The 11724-nt window shown below is 54.2% G+C and overlaps 1 protein-coding gene across 6 annotated transcripts in view; it reads right to left on the bottom strand.

Moving 5' to 3' along the window:
* Nucleotides 1-825: 825 nt before the first annotated feature.
* Nucleotides 826-11724, bottom strand: part of RUFY1 (RUN and FYVE domain containing 1) — a 61624-nt gene continuing 50725 nt past the window's right edge. For 2 of the 6 annotated variants that reach the window (XM_016954418.4, XM_016954421.4), the window contains exons 15-18: nucleotides 8830-8924; nucleotides 4919-4967; nucleotides 3180-3257; nucleotides 826-1462 (exon numbers count right to left, since the gene is read on the bottom strand). In XM_016954418.4, coding sequence (XP_016809907.1) covers nucleotides 1319-1462; nucleotides 3180-3257; nucleotides 4919-4967; nucleotides 8830-8924 — 366 coding nt within the window. In that variant the 3' untranslated portion in view covers nucleotides 826-1318. Of the gene's footprint in view, nucleotides 1463-2198; nucleotides 2553-3179; nucleotides 3258-4832; nucleotides 4968-8829; nucleotides 8925-11724 lie in introns of those variants that run through there. The other 4 variants (XM_016954419.4, XM_063810980.1, XR_001718080.4 and 1 more) reach the window with 3 other exon arrangements.

Raw genomic sequence — 11724 nt, 5'->3', positions numbered from 1 at the left:
GGCTGCCAATGTGCTTGCCTAATAGGGTTGGAAACCTGCTAGGACATGGCTTTGGAGCAGGGCGGACCTCGTCTTGAAGTCTGGCCGCAGAGTCCTAAGCTGTATAGGATGGAGGGGGAGTCCTTGAGTCTTGCCCAAGCTCCCACCTTTTCCATCTTCAGAGCGGTTTGAGGGGAGGGAGCGGCAGAGGAGGAATTCAGTTGAGGGTGCCATGCAAGCATCTACCAGGGCTGACCAGGTCGTGGGGGAGCCTGCTTCGGAGGAAGAGCCCAAAGGAGGAGTGGGATCCTGAGGCCTGGATTTGGCGAGGGTAGGGAGCTTGTGGGAAGGGAGGGTAGGGTCGTGGACAAGGTGTATGTATAGAAGGTGGAGAAGGATGAGGCCTGGAAGACTTGACTGTTGGCTGTCTGGACTTGATAATGCTGTTGTCTCTACCGGAAGAGATCCCCGGGCCATTGGATCTTTGGTGGTGGGGGCCTCCGAGGGAGGGACTGGAAGCCAGTCGTAGCACTGCATTTGAAATGTGAAAAATGGCTGCCTGGCAAGTGCCTTTTCACAGGTCTCCATCTGTAACCTATCAAACTCCCAAGTATGTACGTGAACTACTCTTGCACTTTGGTGACAGGCTTGGGGTCACCTCCTCTGCCTGTTGACGGCAGGCTGACCCTGCAAACTGCCCTTGGCTCACCAGGCTGCCCTGCAGGCTCTGGGGCAGCACCAGCAGCCTCTCACTCACACGGGGCTCGGGCACGAGGGGCGCTCTGAGGCCGCCTCCGGTGCGGTGGGCTCTTTGGAAGTTGACACAAGCTTCTGCACGCGCCAGAGTGAAAAATAAATGATTTTATTGCAGGGCCAATGATAGGTAGTCACAAGGGCATGAGATGGCAGATCTCTTGACTGAAGCAGAGAAGGCACACTGGCAGACTCCATGTGTGTCAAACGCTGTGCATGAATCAGGTTTTTAGAAGGAAGGTAGGAGAGGAAAACTACTCACTAGCAGAACTGAACTGCTGTAAAATAGGTTAAATTCTTTGAAAAGTGAAAAATGATAGTAGCAAAATCATGAAGTTGTATCTGAACCAGAGCCGTGACGTAACCAAGTAAGATGGAAGTTTCCATCCAGTGGAGTTAATTCCGAACGAGTCACAGAAAGGTGAGAGCTGCTGGTTCCGGCACGCTGTCTTCTGGAGTGCCAGTGGCCGGGCAAGAAATTTGATTCTTTCCTTTGATTCTCTTGGGAAAGAACACATTTCCCAAGCCCCTGGAGACCCACAGAGTTTGGCACTGTCCATGAGGCTGTGCTCCTGAGGACGGACGTTCAGGAGGCCGTGGAGGAGCAGCGCTGCAGGAGCAGGGTGTGGCAGCTGTCGCACACTCGCACCGGCTTGGGGTAGGAGGGCAGGGCCAGCTCGTTGCTGGAGCAGGTGTTGCAGAAGATGTGGCCACAGTTCCGGCAGTGGTGCTACAGGACGGGAAGATGGCAGTCACAGACACCCAGGGAAAAGCCATCCGCACACCCTCCCTGCTTCCTAACCCAGAAGCGCATCATTTGTTGGGAATGGGTTATGTTTCTGTGGAGTGGTGAGGGGCTGTGTACAAACAAGGGTCTTTTTTTTTTTTTTTTTTGAAATAGAGTCTTGCTCAGTCGCCCAGGCTGGAGTGCAGTGGCGCGATCTCAGCTCACTGCAAGCTCTGCCTCCCAGGTTCACGCCATTCTCCGGCAGTAGCTGGGTCTACAGGTGCCCGCCACTATGCCTGGCTAATTTTTTGTATTTTTAGTAGAGACGGGGTTTCACCGTGTTAGCCAGGGTGGTCTCGATCTCCTGACCTCGTGATCCGCCTCTGCCTTGGCCTCCCAAAGTGTTGGGATTACAGGCGTGAGCCATCGCGCCCGGCTTTTTTTTTTTTTGAGTCTCTGTCGCCCAGGCTGGGGTGCAGTGGCGCAATCTCGGCTCACTGCAACCTCTGCCACCTGGGTTCAAGCGATTCTCCTGCCTCAGCCTCCCAAGTAGCTGGGATTACAAGTGCCTGCCACCATGCCCGGTTAGTTTTTGTATTTTTTTTAGTAGAGATGATGGGGTTTCACCATCTTGGCCAGACTGGTCTTGAACTTCTGACCTCGTGATCCACCCGCCTCAGCCTCCCAAAGTGCTAGGATTACAGTCATGAGCCACCGCGCCCGGCCTAAGGGTGTTTTTAAGACAAAAAGTTTACTTTTTGCTGTACTTCATCACTAAGCCAGTGAGCTGCTAGTCCATGTTACAGGAAGAGTCTGGTTCGTTCTCTTTGCTGCATTCCAAGGGGGTGGGAGTAGATCTTTCCCTTTCTAAACAGGTTCCCTGGGTGCCTGATAAGACATCAAGGTGAGCACCTGTGCAGCCTCTGCTTCTGACTCCACAGATGGGGACAGCCAGGCCTTGTAGACACATGTGATCTCAAAGGCAGCCTCAGGACGTGGTTTCTAGCTCTGAGCTTACTGCAAGGCACTGCCTGAAACTCGGGTGGGGGAGGGGGTGGGGTAGCTGTGGCTTCCTCTCTTCCACAGAGCTAGGCTGTTGATGGGAACAGACAGAACATGGCTGTGGCAGAAAGGTGGGTGGCGCTGGCAGTGTTTCCTTTAGCTCCCAGTTTTGCTTATACCCAACTCTTCCCCTACCCAGCTGGTCTTGGTGAGACTGTTAATAAGGCCCAGTCAACCCTAGACCCAAGGGTGAGCCTAGGACCTTGTTTCCAGAACCTGAAGGGCAGGGGCAAGCATGCTGCCTAGATCACTAGTGATTTTTGGTGACCTGCTGCCCTGTAGGTTCCCCATAGATTGTTTTTGCCTAAGTTGGGCCAGATTTTGTTCCTGCCGCATACAGAGAATTTTCAATGACGCTCCCCTAGAGCAGCTCTGCACACAAGGAGCCCCATCTCCCCAAAAATCATTGTCAAATCACTGAAAGGATGTGCTGGAGACCAGGGGCCTATGACTGGCCAAGGCCTCCCAGAAAGAGGGTGCCAGGATGGAAAGCCATCTGCACAGGCAAACAGGAGAGGCGGGGCTGCCCATCTGCCACAGTCAGCACAGTCACCGGGCAGTGAGCCTGCTCTGATATGGGCTTCTGGAACCAGAGAAAGGGGAATCTCAGCGGGCAACGACTCAGGGCACTGGGAGGGTGGGTGGAGCCCCCACGTACCTTTCTCCGGGAAATGGAGAACTCCTTCTCACACTGCCTACAGTGTGTCGCTTCGTCATCTTTCAGCCAGGCGTGGCCCTGAAGAGGAAAGGACATTCTAGAATCCACTTTCTGTCTAAGCCCCTGATGAGTGGGTAGCTGCGTTCTGGCCACATCCATTGTCCCTTATAGCACCTGTTTCCTAGTGAGGCACTGTTTCTCCATCAGATGTGGCCTCACAGGACTGTCATCAAGGGGCTCTTTCCCGGTCTGGCCGCAGCCGGGATTTCTGCATCCTAGCTCCGTGCTCCACCTCTTGGCCTCTGCAGGCTGCCCTGGGGCCTCCAGGCGGTCTCCAGCATCTGCTCACTCAGGCACACTCCCACTTTCAATCAGTTCCCTTTGGCTGAAGTAAGCAGAGTGAGCTTCTGGTGCCTGCAACCCTAGACCCTGCCTGAGACACTGGCCGAAGTGCTAGCTGAACTGGCAGGCGCGGGAGAAGGGCCAAATCTGAGTGAGACTAAGACACTTGCTGACGCTGATCCTTGTGGAGAGACAGAAGGTCATGGACAGCGGGCACTGCGTCCCACAGGCCTGAGGAAGCCCTTCTCCATGCGGGCCAAAGCCCTGATTCTTGACCAGCCCTGGGGAGCACATGGACTCCATTCCACAGGGGAGGCGGCTGAGGCTTTGAAAGGTGGCCCCTCAGAGGGCTTTCTCTGGGCGAAGCAGCACCTGTGATTTATTTGGGCTTAGGGACTGGGGTGTTCCAGAGAAGTCAAAGGCATGAGGTACTTTTCTGGCCTGTTAACATCTGCTGGACATGATTTTCTTGCTGACAAATAGATCCTCACAGACTGAGCTAGAGTCATATACCCTTGGGGCTGCCAGTGTGTGCCCAGGACATTCATCCTGACATCACAGAGCTCTGGCGGCCCTAGAGTCCTGTTTTATGATTTCTATCCTCCCTCCGATGCTGTGAAACTGATATTACCTAGAAGTCCCGGCTGCTGTTAGTTGCTGCCCCTGACCTGGCACTTGGAAGTTAGATGCCCAGAGACATCAGGGTCCCTGCTCTGCACCACGTGGAACAGTGTGCAAAGGGACTGCTTTTGCATTGCTGCCACGGCACAGCTGAGGCCGAAGCGGGGTGCTCCTGCAGGCAAGGCTGTCTTGAAGGCCAGGCTGCCGTGCCCCCAAATGTCTGCCTCCTCTCCCACGCTCTCCACCCTGCAGCTCAGCCTGGCACCGGCACCCACACTGGGCCACCTGCAAGCTCCTGCTCTTCGGTGGAATGTGTCATTCTGCCCTCCCCACCAGGGTGCGGAAACCTGGCCCAACTCAGGGCTTGGCTTGAGTGGTCCCTAGCAATGGCACAGGGCACTGCAGTGGGGCTGGCTGGCCTCTGGCCCCTCACTTCAACAGAAGGGCCTGTTTTTCGCTGTTTAAAGATATCCGCGGGTCCCTCCTCTCTGCCACCTGCTTCCCCCTTAAGGGATGCCCATCAGGCCTATTTTGAAAGCACAGCTGATGGCGGAGGAACTGGAGTCGGAAGACCTAGGCTCAGCTTTGGCCACCTGTCAGCATCGCCCTCAGCCGAGGGACACGTTTCTGAGCAGCGTTTGGCTTCTCTGTCAATACGTCATCACCACTGCTTCAACCACACGCTCTCACCTGACTGTTGGGATACTTAAACGTACGAGCACACGGGCAGTCAGCGCAAGCTGACAGCGAAGAAGTGGTTCTTAGCAAGCCAGTACCTTCAGTGCCTGGTTCACTTCTTTTATATCTTCCATCTTCAGCTTGGACCTAAGGAAAAAAAAAAAAGGCCATTTCATAGCAGTGAGAGAGAGTGAGGCTCTGAGTCCCTACCACAGCTGGCTCTCATGACTAGCTTTGTGAGGATACCCAGAACATGAGTTGTTAAAATGCCTTCCGCCTCTGTACAATCCGAGTTGCCTCATCACACTGGCTCCCGTCTGCTGAGGGCTGAGGCTGAGCCTGGGACTGCATCTGGCACGAGAACACACTGCTTAGCCTGCAGGGGCTCAAAAAGACTTTGAGGGAGGCTGAGGCGAGAGGATGGCCTGAGGCCAGAAGTCCAAGACCTGGCCCTGCTCTGCACTAGTCTCTACCGCTCTCCCCAGCAGGAACCTGAGTCTGTAGGCTTCTCCCCGGCCTCCATTCTGCTGCCTGCTGTCTGGAAGGGGAAGGCTCAGACGGCACAGCCATTTGTTCTTGCTCCATTCTTGTTAAGTGTCAGAACAATTCCTTTGTTTACGCAAGAGACAGGACTGAACATGGTCTAAATTGGCAGAACTAAACCAAATAAAATGAAGCAGTTTGTGCAATTGAGGGAAACAGTCTGATCCTTTTTTTTTTTTTTTTGAGACAGGATCTTGCTATATTGCCCAGGCTGGAATGCAGTGGTGCAATCATGGCTCACTGCAACCTTGACCTCCTGGGCTCAAGTGATCCTCTCACTTTAGTCTCCCAAGTAGCTGCGACTACAGGTGCCTGCCATCACGCCTGGCTAATTTTTGTATTTTTTCTAGAGGTGGGGTTTTGCCATGTTGCCCAGGCTGGTCTTGAACTCCTGACCTCAATTGACCCACCTGCCTCAGCCTCCCAAAGTGCTAGGATTATAGGCCTGAGCCTTTTTTTTTTTTTTCTTTTTTTGAGATGGAGTCTCGCTGCATTGGCCAGGCTGGAGTGCGGTGGTGTGATCTCGGCTCACTGCAACCTCTGCTTCCTGGGCTCAAGCAATTCTCCTGCCTCAGCTTCCCAAGTAGCTGGGATGACAGGCGCCCGACACCACACCCAGCTTATTTTCTTGTACTTTTACTAGAGATGGGGTTTCACCATATTGGCCTGGCTGGTCTTGAACTCCTGACCTCAATTGACCCACCTGCCTCGGCCTCCCAAAGTGCTGGGATTACAGGCGTGAGCCCCCACGCCCAGCCTGGCCTGGCTCTTTCTTAAAAACTGAGATCAGTCTGAACTATCATCAGATTAGACTGATCTAAGTGACAAAATGGCAGGTCTCTAGGAAACACAGGCTAGACTTCTAAGGGAGGGATTAGAAAACAGCATCAGGGCATTTAGAAAAATCCCTGTGGCTTTTACTAAAGATCGGGAGGCAGCTCCTTCCCTTCCTGGTCTGGCTGCAGAAACAGGAAATAGGCCAGCAGATTGACAGGATGAGAAGAGGCTGTGCAGATGGACAGACCTTGGGAAGCCAGGTCAACATGGCAAACTGAACATACAAGAACTCTGGGAAACACAATTTAGGAAGAATCCAGATGTTCCCAAGACAATAAAACTGGAAACTGTTCCTGTAGCGAATGTAGGGTCTGCAAAGAGGCTTTGCCATCTCTGTCATCCGGTATAGGCTTGCAAGAGGAAGAAGGGAAGAGGGGAGAGAGCACAAAAGCAACTCCTCAGGTAGTCCCGTCTGGGTTTGCATACACCTGATGCTGTGACACCCACAGCACTCGCTGGGAGGGAATGGTGGCCAGGCAGCTCACACTGGGATTTGGAAGCTAGGTTAGCCGGTAGTGCCAGGCGGCCACAAAGTGCAACAATACATTTTTTTGTTTGTTTTTGAGACAGACTTTCACTCTTATCGCCCAGGCTGGAGTGCAATGGCGTGATCTCGGCTCACCGCAACCTCCCAGGTTCAAGCGATTCTCCTGCCTCAGCCTCCTGAGTAGCTGGGATTACAGGCACGCTCCACCATGCCCGGCTAATTTTATATTTTTAGTAGAGATGGGGTTTCTCCACGTTGGTCAGGCTGGTCTCGAACTCCTGACCTCAGGTGATCCACCCACCTCAGCCTCCCAAAGGGCTGGGATTACAGGCATGAGCCACCACACCCGGCCACAATGATACATTTTAAAGATCAGAGACCAGCCACAGTTTCGAGGTCTATGGTCCACTAGGAGGGGACCTGTGACACTGCCTTGCTGTCCATCCAATGTAAAGAGGAAAACACTGGCTGCAAACCCCAGAAGCCAGCTCCACGCCAGCTCTGTTCCACATCTGCTTCTGGTGAGTGCTCTCGGGATGCCCTCACAGCTGGCCTATGCTCTGAGCATGGGGACAGACACTGGGCCTTGCGTCCCTCAAGGAGCTCCCTGGGGGTTGGGAAGGAACGGGCCAGAGCACGGCAAGTTGACAGGCCAGACGAGAGCAGCACAGGACACTCAGCTGAGTGGGTGGCAGGCAGGGCGGAGGGTGGGAGGGGAGGGAGCAGCGGCCATGGGCTAGTCTAGAAAGGTAAGGGGCACAGGAGAGATGGCGAGTGGCCAGCACCTGCATCTGGGAGTGGGCAGACCGCATTCCCACCAGAGACATCAGATTCCTTGACCAGCTATTGTTTGTTTTTTTTTTGAGATGGACTCTCACTTTTGTCGCCCAGGCTGGAGTGCAGTGGCGCAATCTCGGCTTACTGCAACCTCTGCCTCCCGGGTTCAAGCGATGCTGCTGTCTCAGCCTCCCGAGTAGCTAGGATTACAGGTGCCCACCATACCTGGCTAATTTTTGTATTTTTAGTAGAGATGGGGCTTCACTATGTTGGCCAGGCTGGTCTCGAACTCCTGACCTCAGGTGATCTGCCCACCTCAGTCTCCCAAAGTGCTGAGATTACAGGCGTGAGCCACTGCACCCGGCCTATTTTCTTAATAGTACTAGACTCTACAAATTTCTGGTGCGGACCAGGCTGTGCTGAGGTCGTGAGCCCCATCTCCTTGGTTATGGTGCTTATGTCAGGCATGGGTACTCGGGAGCAGAGTCAATCTCGGGTGATCCTGGCAGCTATGCACAAAGAAGAGGGAGTTTGTTCCTCTGATAGATGGCCTTGCTGAGTGCTGTTTTGCCCCTGCAGGGTCCAGACCCACCTGTGAGGCAGACAGGATAGCAGAGGTAGGAGTCAGAGACCGATTCCTGATGGCTTCTTTTGCTTAAGCCACTTTGAGTTGGATTTCTGTTACTTGCAACCATGCGCCCTGACTCGAGGAGAAAAGCTACCCACTATGTTGAAAACGCAGAATCATCACACAAATGGGCAAGTTCCACAGTCCGCAGTGTGATCCACCCCAAGGCCCAGGCGTCCACAGCAACCTATCTAGACTGGGACACCAAGGAGGAGAGCTGTCAAGTCAGAGGGGAGCAGAACTACCAGGGTCTGCACCCCATCAGCACCTGCAGCAGAGACAGACAGACTCTGGCGGATGCAGTGGCCAGTTCCCCGAAAGGAAGGGGGCTGTGCTGCGCAAGGCGGGTGAGTGCACCTCTACTGTGCCAGACTTCCGTTCCCAAACCAGCCCTGCTCCCTCTGGCCTGACTGTAGGCTGACCAAGCGATCCTCTCATTGCCCATCTGTTCCCTCAGGCCCTGGATATGAAGCTAAGGAATAGGAGTGTCCTGGTCACTAGGAATGAACGTGCTTCCTGAATTAGCTAAGAGCTCACTGGCACCCCATGTGGGTAGCAGAGATCAGTGCTGGGCCCCTCTGAGGCCGGGCTTCCTGAAAGCTCATCCGTGAACGGCAGACCGAGCTCCTAAATGGCCCACCCTCCGTTCGCCAAAAGGAGGTAGGTTTGGGGCCTGAGGGATGTGGTGGGTAGCCTGGTGTGCCTGCAGTGGCAGACGAGGGGAGTGGGGTTCTTACTGGCTGAGGTGCAGGCCCATTTCCTGGAGGGCTTGTTCCTGCTCCTCGCAGATCTTCTGCAGCTCTGCCTTCTCGTCCTGAAGCTCCCGCAACTCCTAAAATGAACAAACCAACCAGATGCTGGACAGAGGATTACACGGTCCTTTTTTTTTTTTTGAGACAGAGTCTTGCTCTGTTGCCAGGCTGGAGTGCAGTGGCACGATCTTGGCTCACTGCAACCTCCGCCTCCTGGGTTCAAGCGATTCTCCTGCCTCAGCCTCCCAAGTAGCTGGGACTACAGGTGCCCGCCACCATGCCCTGCTAATTTTTGTATTTTCAGTAGAGACGGGGTTTCACCATGTTGGCCAGGATGGTCTCAAACTCCTGACCTCGTGATCTGCCTGCCTCGGCCTCCCAAAGTGCTGGGATTACAGGCGTGAGCCACTGCACTGGCCTTTAAAAAAAAAAAAAAAAAAAGATTTAGCAACCAGAGCAACAAGCAGATCAGAATGTTTTTCAAGAGCAAAAGGTGGCCAGGCACAGTGGCTTATGCCTGTACTTCCAGCACTTTGGGAGGCCAAGACAGGTGGATCACCTGAGGTTCAGGAGTTTGAGGCCAACCCGGCCAACATGGTGCAACCCTGTCTCCACTAAAAATACAGAAATTAGCTGGGTGTGGTGGCAGGCACCTGTGATCCCAGCTACTTGGGAGGCTGAGGCAGGAGAATTGCTTGAACCCGGGAGGCAGAGGTTGCAGTGAGCCGAGATCATGCTACTGTACTCCAGCCTGGGCGACAGAGCAAGACTCCATCTCAAACAAAACAAAACCAAAAAAAAGAGCAAAATGCAGTCCTGTATTAATGTCATTCAAGATTATTTCTTGCTAGCTTACTCTTGACACTGGGCAGCTAGAAGGCAAGCACTCGACAAGGGCTCTGCAGCTGGGGACAGAGACATGGGACAGGATAGTTACATTCATCAGCCACACTAAAAATAGTTACCCTCAGCTGGGCGCAGTGGCTCACACCTGTAATCCCAGCACTGGGAGGCTGAGGTGGGCGGATCACCTGAGGTCAGGCATTCAAGACTAGCCTGGCCAACATGGCAAAACCCCTCCTTTAGTTAAAAATACAAAAATTAGCAGAGCATGGTGGCATATGCCTGCAATCCCAAGTACTCGGGAGGCTGAGGCAGGAGAATCGCTTGAACTGGGGAGGCGGAGGTTGCAGTGAGCCGAGATCACACCACTGCACTCCAGCCCGGGCAACAGAGCAAAACTCCGTCTCAAAAAAAAAAAAAAAAAAAAAGTTACCATCATAGGACAAATGAGGCTTTGCCTATTTGAGCTTCTTTTTAAAAGATAAACATTTTACAAAACAGATTGCTATCTCAAAAAATCTATAGAAGAACTGTACACAAAATCACACGAAGCTTGCATCAGCAAAGACTAGTTTGAAAGGTGGTTTCCTGTTCAACTCTGAAAAAGCTGCTGCACTGGTCAAGGATGATGAAGGGGGTGACCTGGGGCCTCATTTCATGGCTAGACCACTTGGAGGCTGGCTAGACCATGTGAGGAGCCCTGCACGGAGGGAGTTCCCCAGGGGGCAACGGCACTGACACCTGGGGCCAGTGCACCTTGAGCCAGTCTGTTAAGGCCAGGATGGAGACCCAGAAAGTAACCGGGTTTTCTGGGACCACTGGGAGCAGCGGTGGAGCTCGGGCCCGAGTGGTGGGGTGGCTCTCTGCACACCCTGTGCCGTAGCTTCTGCTTCTGTGCACAGGCTCGCAAAGCACAAAGCTGTGGCTTAACTGGGGATATTAGACATTGTTTTGTTCCTATTGTTGGGGCGGGCTGTAATTGCGTAATTCGAATCTTTTGACGGAAGCATTCTGAAGCAGAGTAAAGGAGGTATGCCCCGTGATGAGGCGGGACTTTCTCAAAGTCCTCTTCTGCCCTCCACTTCCTCCTTTCCACTCTCCAAGCCTGACCTGGCTCTTGAGGAAGCTCTCCCTTCCCCAACAACCCCAGGCACTTTCCAATGGAAATCAAAAGGGCCTTTCCTGACTCACTCGAATCGTGCAGTGTGTCCATTACCACGTTCAACGCAACAAAATCCAGGTCCAGAAGCCACCCTGGCCCTGAAGGCCCCTCCGGGGCAGGTGCCGAGGGGAAGCCTGCTTTGGGCTCAGTTTTCCCGCAGCGCTCAGCAGCGCAGGGGCCTGAGGAGAGGGCACGCCATCCCCACGTGGGAGGAGCCCCCCAAAGCGCCCCAGGCTGCAGTCAGCTCCATCCAGGATCGCAGAGCCTCCTCCCCTCTGGGAAAACAGCCGATGATTTTACATTAGGGCAAATGTTCCACGCGGCCTCGGAGTTTCCTGGGAGGTCCAGTTCCACAGCCAGACAGTGAAGGCCTGCTGGACCCCACTTCTCTCGCCCTCTGAAGCCCACAGCATCCAGGCCATGCCTCCAAGTGAGAGGGTCCTCCACGGAACTGAGGTGATGTAGGGGAAGTGGAGGGCTGGGGTCGGTCTGCTTCCCAGGGATGACCCGACCCTGGGCACAGTGGCTGAGGTGAGGCTGGCATGTGGTAGGAGATGTTTACTGGTTCCTCCCAGCTTCCTCTCCTGCGAGCCTACCACCCACTCTCCACACAGGAGCCAATGACCATCCGCAAACAGAACGGATCCTGTCCCTCCACCAGCTGCCCACTCTGCTAAAATAAACGCACGTTCCTTCCCCTGGCTCCCAGGGCCCATGAAGGGCTTCCTCCTGCCTGCCGCCTGAGGCCTCCTCTTTGCTCCTCACACTCCTGTCTGCTCCTGCAGTCTCCACCCAAGAGGTGCTTTGCAGGGCATAACTCACTGGAGCCTCTGCTCACCGGTCGCTCCCTCCCCAGGCGCCTTGCCCACGGGTGA

The sequence above is a fragment of the Pan troglodytes genome, chromosome 4 (assembly GCF_028858775.2).
Source record: "Pan troglodytes isolate AG18354 chromosome 4, NHGRI_mPanTro3-v2.0_pri, whole genome shotgun sequence".
Lineage (NCBI taxonomy): Eukaryota > Metazoa > Chordata > Mammalia > Primates > Hominidae > Pan > Pan troglodytes.
Note: the sequence above shows the minus strand (reverse complement) of the source record. Positions and strands in the feature narration are given on the sequence as shown.